The following is a 22070-nucleotide window of genomic DNA, read 5'->3' on the forward strand; positions in this document are numbered from 1 at the left end:
AAACACCAACCCCTGTCAGGAGGGGAAGGCAAGTGGGAGGATTCTGATGCCACTGGGATACTTTGTTATGTATTAATGATGGTTTCAAATTAAGGCATTGTATTGCTAAAGGGATGCTATTTAATTCAACACTGCATCAATTGGCATATGTTATTCCTAGATTTCAAAAGCATGTTGATGTTTTCAACGTCAACATTGAGGTTTTCACAAAAGTGAAATCTAGATGTTGTCAGTAAAGTGTCACTATTATTTACTGTGATAAATCTCAATGTTGATATTGAAACATCCAAGTGCTTTATTGTAAAATTACATTTTAGGATACCATGCAATATTGAAATGCTGAAGGATATAATTGTGCTATATTTATTTATTCATTTTCTGCAGTACGATAAGCGTGATTTGAGGTTCAGTGGTCTGACGTTTAAGGACTCTGGGATGTACCAGTGTATAGCAGAGAATCGCCATGGAGTCATCTATGCTAACGCAGAGCTGCGAGTGATTGGTGAGTCAAAAGCTCAGATTCATTGTAATTGGCTCAGTCCAAAGATTAAAGGTCACCGCACTAGCTGACCAATTTGGACTAAATTAAAACATGAAGTTGCCTTGTCAGTTTTCATCGAGACTACATTACACATATAAACAAATAACATTAAACAGTCCAATAAACCGACAGCATGCCCTTTTCAGCGGTGACTTGATCCAAAACACGTCCTAATTATGGTAATGTGGCATGAACAGAAGTCAATTGCTAACACACACACCCCCATGCTTCTCTCTGAGATTTTTTTCAACACTTTTTAAACAGAAACAGTTTAATTGAATAAACCCTAGTGTAATGACTCAAATATTTTTTCTCTGTGGCCCTATGCAGCGTGCGCCCCTACGTTTGAGCACAACCCTGTGAAGTGGAGGATTCTGGGAGCTAAGAACGGCAGAGTGGTCATAGAGTGTAAACCTAAAGCAGCTCCCAAACCCTCGTTCTCCTGGAGCAAGGGCACTGAACTGCTCTTCAACTCTACCAGGTCAGCATCTGGGGTTGGGCTAATCTGCCTTCACAAAGACCCACCACTCACCACAGGGACACTGGGGCTTCCTGTGCCATAATCACTCTGAAACAAACTACCCAAATCACCATAGCTGAATAATCTCTGTCTCTCTCAAACTACCAAAATCACTATACTTGAATAATCTCTGTCCATCTAAAACTACCAAAGTCACCATAGCCAAATAATCTCTGTCTCTCTCAAACTACCCAAATCATTCTCAACCATCTACCACTAACTCACTATGGAGGAATGATTTAATAACAGAGATGACTGCCTGCCTACCATGTATGTTCTGGAGGGGTTTTCCCGTCCATGTGAATGAGTGCTGAATAGAAAGTTGCCTTACAGGATAGGCTCTTGTCATATGTGTATTGCCCTTGTCTATGTATTTTGTACACTCTGAGGATTTTGTGATCATCAGTATCAGATCTCTTGCAATGAAGTAGCTGTATCTGTGTTTTGTAACACTCACATATTGTGTGTTATTATCAGGGTGTTAATCTGGGAGGATGGTAGTCTGGAAATTCTGAATGTGACCGAAGCGGACGAGGGGCGTTACACTTGCTTTGCTGAGAACAATCGGGGCCAGGCCAACAGCACAGGCTCCCTCTCCATCACAGGCAAGCTACAAACACACAATGCACGCACGCACGAGCACACACACACACTAGCCTTGCACAATGGCAGTATGTAGCACATGGGATATTATAGCGTGCATTTGTTTTGTAAGATTTTCCAATTACAAGCATGTACAGTATGTTGTGAGCTTCTGCTAACTGTACGGCTTGTCAATTATTATTGTTGTGTACATGTTATGGGAATTGAACACTGAACAAATATTTTAACGCAACATTGTTGGTCCCATGTTTCATGACCTGAAATTGAAGATCCTAGAAATGTTCCACATGCACAAAAAGCTCTCAAATGTTGTGCACAAATTTGTTTACATCCCTTATAGTCAGCACTTCTTCTTTGACAAAATGATCCGTCCACTTGACAGATGTGGCATCAAGAAGCTGATTGAACATCGTGATCATTACACAGGTGCACCTTGTGCACAGTGCCACAGATGCTCAAGTTGAGAGAGTGTTGAATTGACATGCTGACTGCAGGAATGTCCACCAGAGTTGTTGCCAGAGAATTGAATGTTCATTTCTCTACCATAAGACACCTCAAACGTTGTTTTAGAGAATTTACATCCAACCGTACATCCAACCGGCCTCACAACCGCAGACCACATGTATGGCGTTGTGTGGGCGAGTGGTTTGCTGATGTCAGCGTTGTGAACAAAGTGCCCCATGGTGACAGTGGGGTTATGGTATGGGCAGGCATAAACTACGGACAACGAGCACAATTGCATTTGATCGATGGCAATTTGAATTCACAAAAATACTGTGACGAGATCATGAGGCCCATTGTGAGGCCCACTTTTTTTTTTTTAGATATCTGTGACCAACAGATGCATCTGTAATCCCAGTCATGTGAAATCCATAGATTAGGGCCTAATGAATTTATTTAAATTGACTGATTTTCCTCATATGAACTGTAACTCAGTAAAATCTTTGAAATTGTTGCATGTTGCGTTTATATTTTTGTTCAGTATATTATCATAAGGAATAGGGTGCCCACCAACTCTGCCCAGAGTGGAAGACAACACGCTTTGGTGATGAAATGTCACTTCCTGATATTATATAATACATTTATCAATACAAATATGATTCTTCATGTTCTGAATCATTCAGTGGGGTCTTTCTCTAACATATAATTAACATTATATCTAAAAAGTCAGATTTCGTAACCTAATACATCCTATAATAAGCACCAAGCGGTGCCGCTTCCCACAGCGACTTTTGAGGATTTTCCATGATGTGGGGGTCATTTGGGAAGTTGTTTCCGCGGGTCGCAAAAAGCTAAATGAACGTGACTCGAGCTGAATTCAATGTGAAAGGCTTTGAAAATAAAAAGCTTGCAGTAACGCTCAGTGCTCCGTTGACATTTCACAGAGATGCGCTTGTTTTTTTTCGGGGAGAGATAACAGGAATTTTGCATTAACGTAAAAGCGTATGCTAATATGAAAATACTACATGTCTCAAAATCGATATCTATCTGCTGACCTCCATTGATTTAGTCACCCTAATCTTGGCCATCCTACGAGGGTAAAAACTCCAATAACATTTGAACGGATCATGATAGAGACATGAGGTTTGGATCATTGGAGGAGTATCTACACAATTAACATTTCCCATTGGTCAAAATATGTTTTTTGGACCTCCCAGGTGGCACAGTGGTCTAGGGCATTGCATCGCAGCGCTAGCTGTGCCACCAGAAACACTGGGTTCGCCGCCCAGGCTCTGTCGCAGCTGGCCGCGACCTGGAGGTCTGTGGGGCGACGCACAATTGGCCTAGCGTCGTCCGGGTGACTCCTGTGGCGGGCCAGGCGCAGTGCACACTAACCAAGGTCGCCAGGTGCACGGTGTTTCCTCCGACACATTGGTGCGGCTGCCTTCCGGGTCGGATGCGCGCTGTGTTAAGAAGCAGTGCGGTTTGGTTGGGTTGTGTTTCGGAGGACGCATGGCTTTCGACCTTTGTCTTTCCCGAGCCCTTACGGAGTTGTAGCGATGAGACAAGATAATAATTACTAACAATTGGATACCACGAAAAGTGGGTAAAAGTTTTTTTAAAATATATATTTTTTAATGCGTTTTTGATTGGAACCCCAATAAGGAATAACTCACAAGCATCCTTACATGCTGACCACATCGAACCATGTTGCGTGCGCGAGCATTGCAAAATAAATGTGCACATTCATGTTATTCAATAATTTCATCCATACTGCTCCCGCGCATCAACTTGGTTCTATTTTTGACGCTTGACGCGCTGCCAGTCCTGCCTCTCCCATCTCCCTCATTCGTTGTTAGGAGCATATACCCACATGGGTGATTGAAAGATGAACTGAGGTCCACACTTCAGTCCAGTTGGTGGTGGTAATGCAACAAACTTCTCAAGGCTACTCGTCCAGCAAGCGGGACAACTTCCGGTGAAACTGGAGGGCGCACAATTCAAATAAATAATCCAAAAAATGATGGTTATTAAACATCTGGTACATACAAGTGTCTTATATCGGTTAAATTCTTGTTAATCTAACGGCACTGTTCGATTTACAGTAGCCATTACAGTGAAAGCATGCGATTGTTTGAGGACGGTGCCCCACATCAAAATATTTTTCCACCAGCACAGGTTTCACAACTTCACAAATAGCGATTAAATATTCACTTACTTTTTGAAAATGTTCCTCTGATTTGTTATCCAAAGGGTCCCAGTTATAACATGTAGTGTCATTTTGTTAGATAAAATCCTTCTTTATATTCCAAAATTTCAGTTTAGTTGGCGCCATCGATTTGAGTAATCCATTCCTTCAACATGCCAAGATAGGAATCTGAAGATCTACCCATAAACTTTCTTTCAACAAGTCAAAATATGTTTCTATCCAAACCTCAGATACCCTAAAATGTAATTCAACTATAATATTTAATATGGAAAGAAGTATGTTCAATACGAAAACGATATTAGCAGGTGTGTGTCCTCTTCATCATGCGTGCATACACAAATTTCCAGGTCTGTGTCCCTGCAGTAAAACTCATATTTCTTGCTCGTTTTGGAAGAAGCAAGTCTGAAACCTTGAACAAAGACTACTGACACCCAGCGGAAGCCATAGGAATTGCATACTGGGAGCTAGATTTTATGATTTCCCTATACGTTCAATTGGAAGAGCATGGGCCCTCAAAAAAAAAAGAGATTCTGGTTGGTTTTTCTTTGGATTTGTTCCTACCATATCTTATTGTGTTACATTCTCCTACATTATTTTAACATTTCTACAAACATCAGTGTCTTTTATCCAATGGTACCAATTATATGCATATCCTGGCTTCAGGGCCTGAGCAACAGGCAGATTACTTTGGGCATGTCAGTCAGGCTTAAAACCGCCATATAAAGTTTACAATACATTAAGAAGACTTAAAGAAGAGAGATTACTAGAAACTAACTAGGTTTCCCCTTTTAATCTGTGTATTAGTTGTTGGAATAGAAAACACGTGATTTTGTGTGACTCAAAATGGAACAAAATTCTGCAAAGATACAGAAAAAAAGGAACTTGTGCATTTCAGGTAAAATAACAACCCAATGTTTATATCCCAGGACAAATGAGCTAACAACAGCAAGCTAGCTAGCTAAATGTCCATGAAGGTTTCATGCTTTTCGACCTCTCCCCAAATGAATATAGTTGGTTCAGAGTTCGTTTTGATATTTCAACCTGCATGTCCTGATCGCACCTACATGTCTGCGACGGAGCACGCGGGCGGTGTCGTCAGCATGTTAGATGTAGACCTGAAGAGTCCACTGTGATCCATATCTTACCCTTCACTGTCCTCTACTGGTCAGAGATGCTCACTACCACTTAACTCCACCCAGTTCACATCCATGCATTTTTACAGTGTTGGACAAATTGCACATATTTCCCTAAGGCTTGAATATTAAACTAAAGTGGAACTTTGGCGGATAATTGTACTGTAGAGTACATCCATTGCTGATCTTTCCACATTGTAGTCAGCACATTGTGGTCAGCACATTGTGGTCAGCACATTGTGGTCAACGAAGCTCAGCACAATACTGCGAACTTGACTACTTACCCCTTTAATTGTCTTTTCCCCAGAGGCCACTAAGATCACCTTGGCTCCTTCCAACGCAGACGTGACGGTGGGGGAGAGTACCCACATGCAGTGTGCCGCGTCACATGACTCCACGCTGGACATCACATTCGTCTGGACCCTGGACGCCCACTCCATCGACTTTGACCGGGAGGGATCCCACTATGAACGCAACCTGGTAAGAGATTAGTAAGGCAGGCCAGAAAACATCGGGTTGACAGTTCAGATCCCGGGTATGGCTGAGATATTAAGTTAGTATTACACTGGTGTAGCTGTGCAATACTCTGGTATAAATCGTATCTCTGTAACACTGTAACACCGCTGTACTGTAATACCCATTTTGCATCGGTTACTGAAAGACCCATGGACCGCTAACTGCTGGTGGTCTGTATCAGTTTAACTACAGTTTCCTCATCAATGATGTGAGCCACTCTCTGTCTGTGCAGCCTTAGCAGTAAGCAGCAGCTAGCGTTCCTCAGCTGTCCTTCCACAGGAATGTCTCCATATAACGATCGGTGACCTTGCACAGCAGTGTACAAGGCTTATTTCCCCTCTCCTAAAATTACAGCAGGCTCCAGTTGAATTGTATTTGCCTATCAGAATCGTATGACTCATATTATAGTAACTAAGTTAATGTTATGCCACCTTTTTATATTCTCAATGGGAGTATTTCATAAACAGAAAATATGGCTGTCATTGTAAATGAGCGTTTGTTCCTAACTGACTTGCCTGGATAAAGGGTCAGTGACGTAAGGAGTGCTTCTTTGACCTTGGTTTGCTTCGTGCTGTGAGAGTGCCGTTCACGTAACAAACTGTGAATGGCTACTGTAGATATTCTGCAGGCTTCTGTGGCCAAGTATTCTGTCTATTACATTTTCCCGTTGAGAATACTAAAGAAGCACCGTGTTATATTCGGCGAACAAGGCAGAAGGGCGGATAGCCCTCTGGTACAGCTCCCTGTAGTTCTCCTGATTAGATGTTCAGATCTCTGTATCCCACCGAGTTTCTTCCAAAGCCTATGTAGTGACGGGAGTCTGGCAAGCGGGACTATATCCCTCAGGATTTGGAAAGTTGTAGCCTTGTAACAATAGATACTATGTTAATGGAATTGGAAGACGGGAAGGGGACATTTTTTGTCAAGCTGGAGCTCACGAGACATTTTACAGCAGCCATAATATTTTAAAAAGATGTCCCACATGGACAAATAAAACTCAGAATAATATGCCTGTATCGTGCTACAGAAATAAAACCCAGAATCCAATCAAATATCATTTTATTTGTCACATGTTCCGAATACAACAGGTGTAGGGGACTTTACCGTGAAATGCTTACTTACATGCCCTTAACCAACAATGCAGTTCAAGTAATATAATTGATAAAATATTTATTAAATAAACTAAAGTTTAAAAAATCAAATAAATCAAAACGTAACACAACAAATGTACATAACAATAACAATGGGGGGGTCAATGTAGATAGTCCGGGTGACCATTTGATTAGTTGTTCAGCAGTCTTATGGCTTGGGGGTAGAAGCTGTTAAGGAGCATTAAGGTCCTAGACTTGGCGCTTGCCGTGCTGTAGCAGAGAGAACAGTCTATGACTTGGGGTGACTGGAGTCTTTGAGCATTTTTTGGGACTTTCTCTGACACGGGTCGTATATAGTTCATGGATGTCAGGAAGCTTGGCCCCAGTGATGTACTGGGCCGTACGCACTACCATCTAGCACCTTATGGTCAGATGCCGAGCAGTTGCCATACCAGGCTTGATGCAACCGGTCAGCATGCTCTCGATGGTGCAGCTGTAGAACTTTTTGAGGATCTGGGGACCCATGCCAAATCTTTTCAGTCTCCTGAGGGGGAAAAGGTATTATCGTGCCCTCTTCACATCTGTCTTGGTGTATTTGGACCATGATAGTTTGTTGGTGATGTGGACACCAAGGAACTTAAAACTCTCGACCTGCTCCACTTCAGTGGTGTTCGGCCCTCCTTTTCCTGTAGTCCACGATCTGCTCGTTTGTCTTGCTCGCATTGAGGGAGAGGTTGTTGTCCTGGCACCACACTGGCGGGTCTCTGACCTCCTCCCTATTGGCTGTCTCATCGTTGTCGGTGATCAGGCCTACCGCTGTTGTGTCGTCAGCAAACCTAATGATGGTGTTGGAGTCGTGCTTGGCCACGCAGTCGTGGGCGAACAGGGAGTACAGGAGGTGTCTAAGCACGCACCCCTGAGGGGCCCCAGTGTTGAGGATCAGCGTGGCAGATGGGTTGTTGAGTACCGTCACCAACTGGGGGCAAGAGATGGAGTGAAGTGTTTGGTTTTGGTTCCCACTCTGTTGTGTTAGTGTCCTATGATTAAACAATGTAGACAGATGGACTGAGGGGGACAAACGGTATCTGTCTGTACCCAAACGTCACATCTCAGCCAGTGCCCCATCACCATGAATAAATTACTACACAATAAGTTACTGTGGTTGGGCCCGTCAGGAAGTCCAGGATCCAGTTGCAGAGGGAGGTGTTTAGTCGCAGGGCCCTTAGCTTAGTGATGAGCTTTGTGGGGACTATGGTGTTGAACACTGAGCTGTATTTCTCTGAACGAATAATATACCTGTATTGTGATACATACATAGAACCCAGAATAGTGTACCTGTATTGTGATATATAAATCAACCCAGAATAATATACCTGTATTGTGATACATAAATAGAACCCAGAATAGTGTACCTGTATTGTGATATATAAATCAACCCAGAATAATATACCTGTATTGTGATATATAAATCAACCCAGAATAATATACCTGTATTGTGATATATAAATAGAACCCATAATAATATACCTGTATTGTGATATATAAATCAACCCAGAATAATATACCTGTATTGTGATATATAAATAGAACCCAGAATAATATACCTGTATTGTGATATATAAATAGAACCCAGAATAATATACCTGTATTGTGATATATAAATAGAACCCAGAATAATATACCTGTATTGTGATATATAAATAGTGTAGCTAAGTGCCTGTTCTAACTGAAATGACTAGAACTAAGAGGTTGTGTGTCTGCACAGAATGAAATAGGCAATTATGTTACACTATTACTGGTATTATACTGCATCTCTCTGGATGTGTCCTGTTGTCCCTGATCAGAATGGTGGTTCCAGTGGAGAGCTGCTCATTAAGAACACCCAGCTGAAGCATTCTGGACGTTACACCTGCACCGCTCAGACCCCTGTGGACAACGTCACCGCATCCGCCAATCTGGTAGTCAGAGGTACGTCACACACACACACACACACACACACACACACACACACACACACACACACACAGCACTAGAGTTGACAGGGTGGGAGGTAGGTATAAGTGGGGTGCAAGACAGAGAGTGGGAGATGATTGACGCCACGTTTTCCCACTCTCTGTGGAACCTGTAGTTTGTCTCCATATCGGCTCTGTATATTAGTTCATTAAACAGATCTAATTTCTACAAGGTAAGAGGGGCTGCTCTCTGAAAACAAAGTAAATAACAAATTGAATGACAAGCTACAGTAGCTGGCTTAAATAGCCCCTATAAACTGAACTCTTCACACAGAGGGGGTGTCATAAGTTAGCCTGCAAAGTGTGTGTGTGTGTGTGTGTGTGTGTGCGTGAGGGGTTGTAAATCTAGCCAGAGTTAGGAGACCATGGCTGTTTTATGGGCTGATTTGTCAACTCTGTGGCTCTTTTAGAGCAGTGAAAAAACCACTGTAGGAGGATATGCCTTTTGTCTTGGAGCCTGGACAACCACTGGAGAGTAGGCACATGTCACAGAGTCTCACAGCATGTCATTTATAAACACACTAGTTTAATTATCTGTGCTACCCCGCTGCATTTGAGAATGTTCCAGCCACCAAGGTCCTAGGCTTGTGGGTACAGTCAGATCTTCGATGGGACACGCAGGTCAACGCATCGTCCGAAAAAAAGTCTGAGGAGGTTTGGCAGTCCAAGACCTGAAAACTGTCTATGAGACACACATACGTCCTGTGGTGGAGTATGCAGTTACCGTGTGGAATTTCAACCTCACAGAGAAAAAGAACCAGACCTTAGAAAGAGTCCAGAGCTGGGCCGTCAAGATCATTCAAGGTTCTGGCTACACAACATACTCAGCGGCCTGCCAAAACCTACAGATGAAACCATTGCAGCAGATGAGTGGAGCTGTGCCTGAAATTTGCTCTCAAGAGGCAAAGTTTGAGAGCAACACAGAAACACTACAGAAAAAGCCAAGTATCACCATTAGTTAGGCTTTTAAACTGACACGAGACGAGGGGTAGATAATCACGTTGAAATGTTCCTGCTTTTTATCATGCTTATGCTCTTCGTATCTTATGTAAGCTGCACTCAAATTCCGTTTCCTTTACTGTAATCTGACAGAGTGCACCGTCGTGACACATGCATTTGTGTAAATAAAACCTATCTATCCGGAAAGGGAAGGTCAGGCCTTTTATGTGGCCTCCTCAAAGAGCTTGGTAAATGAATGCTCCAGTGTTTGGGGTTCCTTTGGTGTTCAAACAACGGGATCTCCTAAAGTATTTCCAAGGCATGACTTCTGCAACACTGTATGCCCTAAAACAACCTTTCTCTCTGAGGAGAGATCCGGTGTGTGATGATCCCCATCGTGCCCTGGTGGTGATGCTATAGAGCAGGCGCTGACAGATGGGAAAGTGATGTTCCCAGAATGCAGTGAAATAAAAAAAAAAACAAGGCAGAGACCCTGGCCTGCGGGCATGACCAATGGAGTGCCAAGAGGAAGGAGATGAAAGATGACCATGTGTCAATTCTGACAATGAGGAAGTAGATCTATTGAAGGACTTTACTGGGGAAATATCCCACAGCAGCTGTATCTTATTGTTACCATCTTGTTATTATCGCTCTATGTCATGTGCAGCATCTGGATACATCGACGTATCACAACAATGTATAATTGTTGTCGTTCAATGGGGGATTAAAAAACATGAGCTGGCGCACACCCAGAAAAAAACGTGTTTGTGTGGAGGTGCTGACTCACCGCGAATAAATGATAAACTATCCAAACAAAGAAAGTTCAATGGGTTGAAAACCATTAAAAAGCAGCACCTTTTTGAATTCTCTAATAGACTTTCCCCCATATGAAAGTCATTTAACAGAAATAAATGTCCTAGTCTGAAGCTTATCATCCTGCACAGACCCTGGCCTGCATTGGGACGTGGAGTCAGAGCTCGCTCTATTCACCAGTCCGCTTCCACACAACAAGCCTGAAAATTGACTTTTGTGTAAAAGATGTTAGTTATACCTTCCTGTGAAACAACTCAGGGCTACTTCAGAGTGGAGGCAGAAGCTTAGCACACACACACACACACACACACACACACACACCATGGGACCACGCAGCCGTCATACCACTCAGGAAGGAGGCGCTTTATGTCTCCGTGAGATTATTGTACTTTGGTGTGAAAAGTGCAAATCAATCCCAGAACAACAGCAAAGGACCTTGTGAAGATGCTGGAGGAATCAGGTCCAAAAGTATCTAAATCCACAGTAAAACGAGACCTATATCGACATAACCTGATAAGCCGCTCAGCAAGGAAGAAGCCAATGCTCTAAAACCGCCATAAAAATGCCAGACTACGGTTTGCAACTGCACACTGGGGACAAAGATCGTACTTTTTGGAGAAATGTCCTCTGGTCTGATGAAACAAAAAGTGAACTGTTTGGCCATAATGACCATCGTCATTTTGGAGGAAAAAGGGGGAGGCTTGCAAGCCGAAGCACACCATCCCAACGGTGAAGCACGGGGGTGGCAGCATCATGTTGTGGGGGTGCTTTGCTCCAGGACGGACTGGTGCACTTCACAAAATAGATGGCATCATGAGGTAGGAAAATTATGGGGATATATTGAAGCAACATCAGTCAGGAAGTTAAAGCTTGGTCGCAAATGGGTCCAAGTGGACCATTTTTATTTAACTAGGCAAGTCAGTTAAGATCAAATTCTTATTTTCAGTGACAGCCTAGGAACAGTGGGGTAACTGCCTTGTTCAGGGGCAGAACAACAGATTTTTACCTTGTCAGCTCGGGGATTCAATCTTGCAACCTTTCGGTTACTAGTCCAGTGCTCTAGGCTACCTGACGACCCCAAGTGTTCTTCCAAAGTTGTGGCAAAATGGCTTAAGGAAAACAAAGTCAAGGTATTGGAGTGGCCATCAAAAAGCCCTGACCTCAATCCTATCGAAAATTTGTGGACAGAACTAAAAAAAAGCGTGTGCGAGCAAGGATCCTACAAACCTTACTCAGTTACACCAGCTCAGTCAGGAGGAATGTTCCAAAATTCACCCAACTTATTGTGGGAAGCTTGTGGAAGGCTACCCGAAACATTTTACCCAAGTTAAATAATTTAAAGGCAATGCTACCAAATACTAATTGAGTGTTTGTAAACTTCTGACCCACTGGGAATGTGATGAAATAAATAAAAGCTGAAATAAATCATTCTCTCTACTATTAATCTGACATTTCACATTCTTAATATATTGTGGTGATCCTAACGGACCTAAGAAAGGTAATTTTTACTAGGATTAAATGTCAGGTAATGTGAAACTGTTTAAATGTATTTGGCTAAGGTGTATGTAAACTTCCGACTTCAACTGTATGTATGTATATATGTATGTACATTGTTTTACTGCTATAGGCATGTAATTCTTGTTTGGATAACCTTATTTACTACTATGTATTGATTTATTATTTTTAAATATATATACATATTTTTTAATATAAATATTTTTACTCTTTGTGTGATGCACAATGCGGAGAATGCCAGAAGAAGAATTATAATTTAATTACCATAGTGAATTATTGTAATGTTTGTTTATGTGTCAATTAATCCCATAAGGGATGGGTTGCCAAATGGCGATTTGACACGAAAATAAAATTTAATCAATAAATTAATTAATTGATTCATTCTACACACACACACATCTCTCCCTCTCTCTGTCACTCTCCAGTCTAATCGCCTTAGTACTCTGGGTGGGTTCTGTGACAGACACGAAGGACCTGCGGCTGTCTGAGGCTGAGGCTGTGGGTGTGTGAAAGAGAGAGAGAGACTCACCCCAACAGTCTGGGTTTTCTATTAGTCTTCTTCTTTCTCTCCTCCAGGAAGATAGAATGAGAGAAACAGTGGATTTAAAAAGCCTCTTGGTCCATAGGCTCAGTTAGTGAATGTCAATTTTATTTTACCTTTATTTAACCAGGCAAGTCAGTTAAGAACACATTCTTATTTTCAATGACATCCTAGGAACAGTGGGTTAACTGCCTGTTCAGGGGCAGACTGACAGATTTGTACCTTGTCAGCTCGGGGGTTTGAACTTGCAACCTTCCGGTTACTAGTCCAACGATTATTAACCGGAAGGTGGCCCCAATGGCCCTAAGCAAGGTATTAATCCTCAAGGCTACCCTGCCACCCCAATGGCCCTAAGCACTAGGCTACCCTGCCACCCCAATGGCCCTAAGCAAGGTATTAATCCTCAAGGCTAAGACTGATGCCAGTGGAATCACCTGTTTTGATGTTCATTCAGAATAGGTGTTGCAGTATAAGTACAATGTAGACTTAACAGGCAAGGAATCTTGCCAAGTCTATGCACCCATGAACAGAAGGGGAAAAGCAAGTTTCTTTTGTTTCACATTATACCTCACTATTCAGTATGGGCATGCACATTTGCAGTATGTGTGCATGATACTATGACATTCTTTGTTCTGACCTAGTATTTTCTGTAGTAATAACCAATGATTATCTCTGTTTCTCCACCCAACTGCATGCTCCACCCCCTTTGCTCTCCCCCCTCTCTTCCTCTCGGTCTCTCCAGGTCCGCCTGGGTCTCCAGGTGGGGTGCGCGTGGAGGATATCAGGGATAAGAGTGTGCGTCTGATCTGGAGCCGAGGTACAGACAACCACAGCCCCATCTCTAAATACACTATCCAGTGCCGGGACTCTTTCTCTCAGGAGGACTGGCGAGACGCCACCACATGTAAGTCAAATAAATAAAGGACATACGGTACCAGTCAAAAGTTTGGACCTACTCATTCCGGGGTTTTTCTTTAAAAAAAAATATTTTCTACCTTGTAGAATAATATTGAAGACCTCAAAACTATGAAATAACACATGGAATCATGTAGTAACCAAAAAAGTATTAAACAAATCCCAAAATATGTGTTTGATTCTTCAAAGTAGCCACCTTTTACCTTGATGACAGTGCTGCATACTCTTGGCATTCTCTCAACCAGCTTCATGAGGTAGTCACCTGGAATGCATTTTTTTTAACAGGTGTGCCTTGTTAAAAGTTAATTTGTGGAATTTCTTTCCTTCTTAATGCGTTTGAGCCTATCAGTTGTGTTGTGACAAGGTAGGGGTGGCATACAGAAGATAGCCCTATTTGGTAAAAGACCAAGTCCATATTATGGCAAGAACAGCTCAGATAAGCAAAGAGAAATGACAGTCAATCATTACTAAAAGACATGAAGGTTAGTCAATGCGGAAAATGTCTAGAACTTTGAAAGTTTCTTCAAGTGCAGTGGCAAAAACTATCAAGCGCTATGTTGAAACTGGCTCTCATGAGGACTGACACAGGAAAGGAAGACCTCTGAATTACCTCTGCTGCAGAAGATAAGTCCATTAGAGTTAACTACACCTCAGATTACAGTCCAAATAAATGCTTTACAGAGTTCAAGTAACAGACACATCTCAACATCAACTGTTCAGATGAGACTGTATGAATCAGACCTTCATGGTCGATTTGCTGCAAAGAAACCACTACTAAAGGACACCAATAATAAGAAGAGACTTGCTTGGGCCAAGAAACACGAGCAATGGACAATATACCGATGGAAATCTGGGTTCAAATGTGAGATTTTTGGTTCCAACTGCCATGTCTTTGTGAGAGGCGAACGGATGATCTCGGTGGGAACCACACAAGCGGAGAAGCATGGAGGAGGGGTTCTGATGGTGTGGGGGTGCTTTGCTGGTGACAGTGTCTGTGATTTATTTAGAATTTAAGGCACACTTAAACAGCATGGCCACCACAACATTCTGCAGCGATACACCATCCCATCTTGTTTTCACTTAGTGGGATTATCATTTGTTGTTCAACAGGACCATTACTCAACACACCTCCAGGCTGTGTTAGGGCTATTTGACCAAGAAGGAGAGTGATGGAGTGCTGCATCAGATGACCTGGGCTCCACAATCACCCGACCTCAACCCAATTGAGATGGTTTGGGATGAGTTGGACCGCAGAGTGAAGGAAAAACAGCGAACAAGTGTTCAACGTATGTGGGAACTCCTTCCAGACTGTAGGGAAAAGCATTCCAGGTGAAGCTGGTTGAGAGAATGTCATGTGTTTGCAAAGCTGTCATCAAGGCAAAACTGTGGCTACTTTAACAAATATATTTTATATTTGAGATTCTTTAAACACTTTTTTGGTTACTGCATGATTCCATATGTGTTATTTCATAGTTTTGATGTCTTAACTATTATTCTACAACGTAGAAAATAGCAAGAAATAAAGAGAAACCCTTGAATGTTTAGGTTTGTCCAAACTTTTGACTGGTACTGTACATCAAACTGTAGATTGGTCAAATATGTACCCTAAATGTGTAGGCCCGGTCTTGCAGTTTGTACTGTCGCTTTCAGAACCCACACTAGTGTCTCCTCTCCAACCTTTTTTCGTCTCTCTCCTACTGTCTATCAGCCCAATAAAATATGATTATTTTTTACTCCATGAACACCAAAATCTGGTCAAATAAACTAACACTGAAGCGGAGACTGCTGTGGTGCCACTCTGACTGGCTCAGTGCCAGATACATACAGTGCTTTCGGAAAGTATTCAGACACATTACAGCCTTCTAAATTAGATGAAATAAATACAAAAATCAATCTACACACAATACCCCATAATGACATAGCAAACCTGTTTTGTTTTTTTAGAAGCGCCAGATACATAGCTATACATGGCGGAGCTCTTAAAGAAGCAAAACCTGCAGAGACCGAAACCAAAAAAGTTCTGGACGCATGGCATGTGTCCTCACAGGCACCGTTTCATAAGTCCTAGGTCAGCATTTATATCAAATGCAAAATAAGATGAGCTAAACTCTTACAAAGTTCTGTAAATGAGTGCTTTGGTCAGTGGCACCGAAGTAATACAACTTGTATGAAAAAGATGTCCAAGTGCTGGCAGCATTTATACACACTCTGTTATGATTGTTTATCCGACACTTCTCTGAGGTGAAACTATGTGTTTATGTACAGTGCCTTGCGAAAGTATTCGGCCCCCTTGAACTTTGCGACCTTTTGCCACATTTCAGGCTTCAAACATAAAGATATAAAACTGTATTTTTTTTGTGAAGAATCAACAACAAGTGGGACACAATCATGAAGTGGAACGACATTTATTGGATATTTCAAACTTTTTTAACAAATCAAAAACTGAAAAAATTGGGCGTGCAAAATTATTCAGCCCCTTTACTTTCAGTGCAGCAAGCTCTCTCCAGAAGTTCAGTGAGGATCTCTGAATGATCCAATGTTGACCTAAATGACTAATGATGATAAATACAATCCACCTGTGTGTAATCAAGTCTCCGTATAAATGCATCTGCACTGTGATAGTCTCAGAGGTCCGTTAAAAGCGCAGAGAGCATCATGAAGAACAAGGAACACACCAGGCAGGTCCGAGATACTGTTGTGAAGAAGTTTAAAGCCGGATTTGGATACAAAAAGATTTCCCAAGCTTTAACTTCTTGAAACTCCCCATCCCGGATCCGGGATCGTGACTAAAGCCTCAGGCTCATTAGCATAACGCAACGTTAACGATTTCTGAAAATCGCAAATAAAATTAAAATAATGCGTTTGCTCTCAAGCTTAGCCTTTTCTTAACAACACTGTCATCTCAGATTTTCAAAATATGCTTTTGAACCATAGAAATTGACTAATTTGTGTAAGAGTATGCAAAGCTAGCATAGCATTTTGTGTAGCATGTAGCACGCAACATTTTCACAAAAGCCAGATAACCAAATAAATAAAATCATTAACTTTGAAGAGCTTCGGATGTTTTCAATGAGGAGACTCGCAGTTACATAGCAAATGTGCAGTTTTTCAAAAAAATATTATTTGTGTAGGACAAATCGCTCCGTTTTGTTCACGTTTGGCTATGAAAAAACCCTGTATACAGTTATAGCCTGAAGCTCATTAGCATAATGTAACGCTAACGATTTCTGAAAATCGCAAATAAAATGAAAATAATGCATCTGCTCTCAAGCTTAGCCTTTTCTTAACAACACTGTCATCTCAGATTTTCAAAATATGCTTTTGAACCATAGAAATTGACTAATTTGTGTAAGAGCATGCAAAGCTAGCAATGCATTTTGAATAACATGTAGCACGCAACATTTTCACAAAAACCAGATAACCAAATAAATAAAATAATTTACCTTTGAAGAGCTTCTGATGTTTTCAATGAGGAGACTCTCAGTAACACACTAAATGCGCAGTGTTTCCTGAAAGCGTCTGTGTGTAGGAGAAATCGTTCCGTTTTCTACATTGCGCCTGGCTACTGAAACGAACCGAAAATGCAGTCACCTACAACGTAAAACTTTTTCCGGATTAACTACATAATATCGACCGAAACATGGCAAACGTTGTTTGGAATCAGTCCTCAAGGTGTTTTTTCACATATCTCTTCATTGACATGCAGTTCGTGGAAGCTTGCTTTACTCTCTGTATTGTTTGGAAAAATACTGGCAGGTGACTTTTGCGCACCAATTTCGGCGCAGGACACCGGGCGGACACGTGGTAAATGTGGTCTCTTATGGTCAATCTTCCAATGATCTGCCTACAAATACGTCACAATGCTGCAGACACCTTGGGGAAACGACAGAAAGGGCAGACTCATACCTCTTGCGTTCACAGCCATATAAGGAGATCATGACAAACAGAGCCTCAAAAATCCTTGTCATTTCCTGGATGCCATCTCATCTTGGTTTTGCCTGAAGCTCACGTTAAAGGGCACGCACAGAGAAGATCTTTGTATTTCTGGACACGTCAGAGTGTTTTCTTTCGAACAGTAGCAATTATATGCATAGTCGAGCATCTTTTTGTGACAAAATATCTTGTTTAAAACGGGAACGTTTTTCATCCAAAAATGAAATTGCGCCCCTAGAGTTCCAACAGGTTAAACATCCCAAGGAGCACTGTGCAAGCGATAATATTGGAATGGAAGGAGTATCAGACCACTGCAAATCTACCAAGACCTGGCCGTCCCTCTAAACTTTCAGCTCATACAAGGAGAAGACTGATCAGAGATGCAGCCAAAAGGCCCATGATCACTCTGGATGAACTGCAGAGATCTACAGCTGAGGTGGGAGACTCTGTCCATAGGAAAACAATCAGTCGTATATTGCACAAATCTGGCCTTTATGGAAGAGTGGCAAGAAGAAAGCCATTTCTTAAAGATATCCATAAAAAGTGTCGTTTAAAGTTTGCCACAAGCCACCTGGGAGACACACCAAACATGTGGAAGAAGGTGCTCTGGTCAGATGAAACCAAAATTGAACGTTTTGGCAACAATGCAAAACGTTATGTTTGGCGTAAAAGCAACACAGCTCATCACCCTGAACACACCATCCCCACTGTCAAACATGGTGGTGGTAGCATCATGGTTTGGGCCTGCTTTTCTTCAGCAGGGACAGGGAAGATGGTTAAAATTGATGGGAAGATGGATAGAGCCAAATACAGGACCATTCTGGAAGAAAACCTGATGGAGTCTGCAAAAGACCTGAGACTGGGACGGAGATTTGTCTTCCAACAAGACAATGATCCAAAACATAAAGCAAAATCTACAATGGAATGGTTCAAAAATAAACATATCCAGGTGTTAGAATGGCCAAGTCAAAGTCCAGACCTGAATCCAATCGAGAATCTGTGGAAAGAACTGAAAACTGCTGTTCACAAATGCTCTCCATCCAACCTCACTGAGCTCGAGCTGTTTTGCAAGGAGGAATGGGAAAAAATTTCAGTCTCTCGATGTGCAAAACTGAAAGAGACATACCCCAAGCGACTTACAGCTGTAATCGCAGCAAAAGGTGGCGCTACAAAGTATTAACTTAAGGGGGCTGAATAATTTTTTATCTCTGTCTTAGGGTGCGTTTCAGTCTTTCAGTTTTTGTTACTCTTTAGTTTTTTCTCCTCCTATGTTTGTTGTTTCGTAAATATTGAAGTTTTTTTTCCTGCAATGTGAACATTTCCATGTCTGAAATGTGCTGTGCAAATAAAGCTTGATTTGATCTGTAGCCCCTCCAGATGTGGAAGGAAATGCAGAGTCGGCCACGGTGGTGGACTTGTTTCCCTGGACAGAGTATGAGTTCAGGGTGATAGCCACCAACACCCTGGGGACAGGAGACCCCAGCAGCCCCTCTCCCAAAGTCACCACGCTGGAGGCAGGTGAGTGGAACGGAGTTGGTACGGAACCGCCATCGCATCATGAGTAACCTTGCCTTAGATATGAAAACTTGTCTTGGCTACCAGAGCTAATGTCTGGTCATACAGTGGTCTAGGCCAGTGGTCACCAATCACTTTCTGAGTCCAAAAGCAGGCCGAGATCTACCATTCAGATTTTTTTTAACATGACTTAAAAACTGTAAGCCTATGCAACATTAACCTATTAAAAACAGTTATGTTTGTGCAGTAGGCTATAGTCCCAATACATTATCACTAAATATTGGCTATGCTTGAATTGCCCTGCCAATGTTGTTCTTCTCAGACCATTTAGACATTATATTTAAAAATGTTGGGTATGCGATCACACTGGTAATTGTATTACTTGTGAGGCACAGCTGAGTGAGCATAATGATTTTCTATAATTAATTTTACTGGACTGATGGCCTGCATCTGATGGTCAGTTTAGGCTGGTAGCCTAGCGGGTAGCCCATTCCTGCAGTCAAACGACCGAGTGGCCTCATGGGTGGAATGTTATTCATATTTTTCATAATTTCATAATTAATAAACATGATTATTTTTTTAAATGCTGAAAATCCGGGGTTCGACGTCAAACATCTCTGCTATATTTCAGTTTTCTGTGATGTATGTAAAGTGTAATATGGACACGGTATCTGTGTAATATCTGACACGGTACGTCCATGACCATGTGTGTCAGGTGTATACTTTTGTTTCAAAGTAGATTTTTTTAAGACTACCAAGAAACACTCTGTGTGACCCTGATTTAGCCCACTGCAGTGAAAGGTTAAAAGTGGTGGGTCAGTAACGAAAGGTTGCTTGTTTAAATCCCAGAGCTGGCAAAGTGGAAAAATTGTCTGCTCTGCCCTTGAGCAAGGCAGTTAACCCCCAACAAAAACTGCTCCCTGGACGCCGATGACATCGATTAAAGGCAGCTCCCTCCGCACCTCTCTGGTTCTGAGAGGTTGGGTTAAATGCGGAAGACACATTACGTTTGAATGCATTCATTTGTGCAACTGACTAGGTATCCCCTTTCCCCAGTCTGAGGAGAGGGAGGTAGAGAGAGGGCAGCGGTGAGGCTGCCTCTCACCCGACTCACCGTCCCTCTGCTCGCTCTCTGCTAAGAAAAGGGGACATAGTCTTCCAGCTGATGGCGAAACTCAAGTCGCACTGCATTATTATCTACTGCTACGGTGGGCAGGGTAACTTAGTGGTTAGAGCGTTGGACAAGTAACCGGAAGGTTGTGAGTTCAAATCCCCGAGCTGACAAGGTACAAATCTGCCGTTCTGCCCCTGAACAGGCAGTTAACCCACTGTTCCTAGGCCGTCATTGAAAATAAGAATTTGTTCTTAACTGACTTGCCTAGTTAAATAAAGGTATGAAATAATAATGTCTGCCTCATGCACCAGTTCATGTTGTTACTCCTATGACCAGAGAAAGTGATATAGTCCTTGATTTTATAGAAGACACAAACCGCTAATAATACACTAGCAACGCAAGCTTATCGAAACACTTTGCTATACTCATTCATGACTGCTGCGGTGCTGGTTGTAGTGCGTTTGAAAGTAGGGAGAACACGCATTTTATGGCTTGTAAAAGTGTGGACGGGTGCTGAATAACATCTTAAACATGAACTTACAGTTCTTTGCTGTATTCGCTGAGTCTCTCTCTAGTCGTGGTTTTAAACATTTTGAAATCTCACGGTCTCAACTTTGCTGTGCGCGCACGGCTTCTTTTTACAGCCTATGGTTTGAGGAAACTGTGCAGACAGACGGTGATCTGAGCTATCTGATTGGCCAGCAGTAGACCTATACGTTAACTTGATTTGCTCTCTAGGACTGCCGGGTCGGGTATGCAGAGTTCTACCTTCAGACACATGAAATAGTTCAAAATGGGAACTCTTTGCCTTCCCGACACTAGAGCTTCTGAATCAAATGTACCTACTGCCAACTGGGATAAATAAATAAAATATGTAGTTTTTTAACATGAATGTTTGGTGATCGACCAGTCGATCACTATCAACCGGTTGGTGACCACTGGCCTAGGCTTTAGCTCAGCGGGAGATCTGGTTTTGAACTGGAGATCTGGTTTTGAACCCCAGTCGGCCATATAAGCTCACCTCTGGCCTGCTCGCCTCCCTACCACTGAGGAAGTACAGTTCCCGCTCAGCCCAGTCAAAACTGTTCGCTGCTCTGGCCCCCCAATGGTGGAACAAACTCCCTCACGACGCCAGGACAGCGGAGTCAATCACCACCTTCCGGAGACACCTGAAACCCCACCTCTTCAAGGAATACCTAGGATAGGATAAGTAATCCTTCTCACCACCCCCCCTTAATGATTTAGATGCACTATTGTAAAGTGGCTGTTCCACTGGATGTCAGAAGGTGAATTCACCAATTTGTAAGTCGCTCTGGATAAGAGCGTCTGCTAAATGACTTAAATGTAAATAAATAAGCTCATTTAAGTTCAACATTGGAAAAAGTAGGCCTAGTGGAACCTTTCTAAAATAATAATATCTACTAGAACACATCTCCCGGAACCAAGGACGCATGAGATAAGACTGAGCTTTAAGCAGAGCAGGAACGAGCTGTAGCCTTTCTACCCCCACAGTGTGGCATCGGTCCCTTATGAACATTAAGGTGTTGCACTTGGCAGCATTAGTGACAGTGATATGGTATTTGCAAAGCCAATGCTGCGTCAGTACTGGTGCCAATGGAAGGGTACAGTATGTGTTGTTTGGCATTGTCCTGTGTGGACAATGGCCCATATTCACAAAGTGTCTCAGAGTAGCAGTGCTGATCTCGGATCTAGTTGGAC

At 42.3% G+C, this 22070-nt stretch overlaps 1 protein-coding gene across 1 annotated transcript in view; it reads left to right on the forward strand.

The window, feature by feature from the left end:
- LOC135524087 (contactin-1a-like) overlaps positions 1-22070 on the forward strand; it is a 125139-nt gene that overhangs the window by 88522 nt on the left and 14547 nt on the right. The window contains exons 12-18 of the mRNA XM_064951289.1: positions 385-502; positions 872-1022; positions 1539-1666; positions 5755-5927; positions 8899-9022; positions 13617-13778; positions 19091-19240. Coding sequence (XP_064807361.1) covers positions 385-502; positions 872-1022; positions 1539-1666; positions 5755-5927; positions 8899-9022; positions 13617-13778; positions 19091-19240 — 1006 coding nt within the window. The remainder of the gene's footprint in view (positions 1-384; positions 503-871; positions 1023-1538; positions 1667-5754; positions 5928-8898; positions 9023-13616; positions 13779-19090; positions 19241-22070) is intronic.

Source organism: Oncorhynchus masou, chromosome 31 (genome assembly GCF_036934945.1).
Source record: "Oncorhynchus masou masou isolate Uvic2021 chromosome 31, UVic_Omas_1.1, whole genome shotgun sequence".
Lineage (NCBI taxonomy): Eukaryota > Metazoa > Chordata > Actinopteri > Salmoniformes > Salmonidae > Oncorhynchus > Oncorhynchus masou.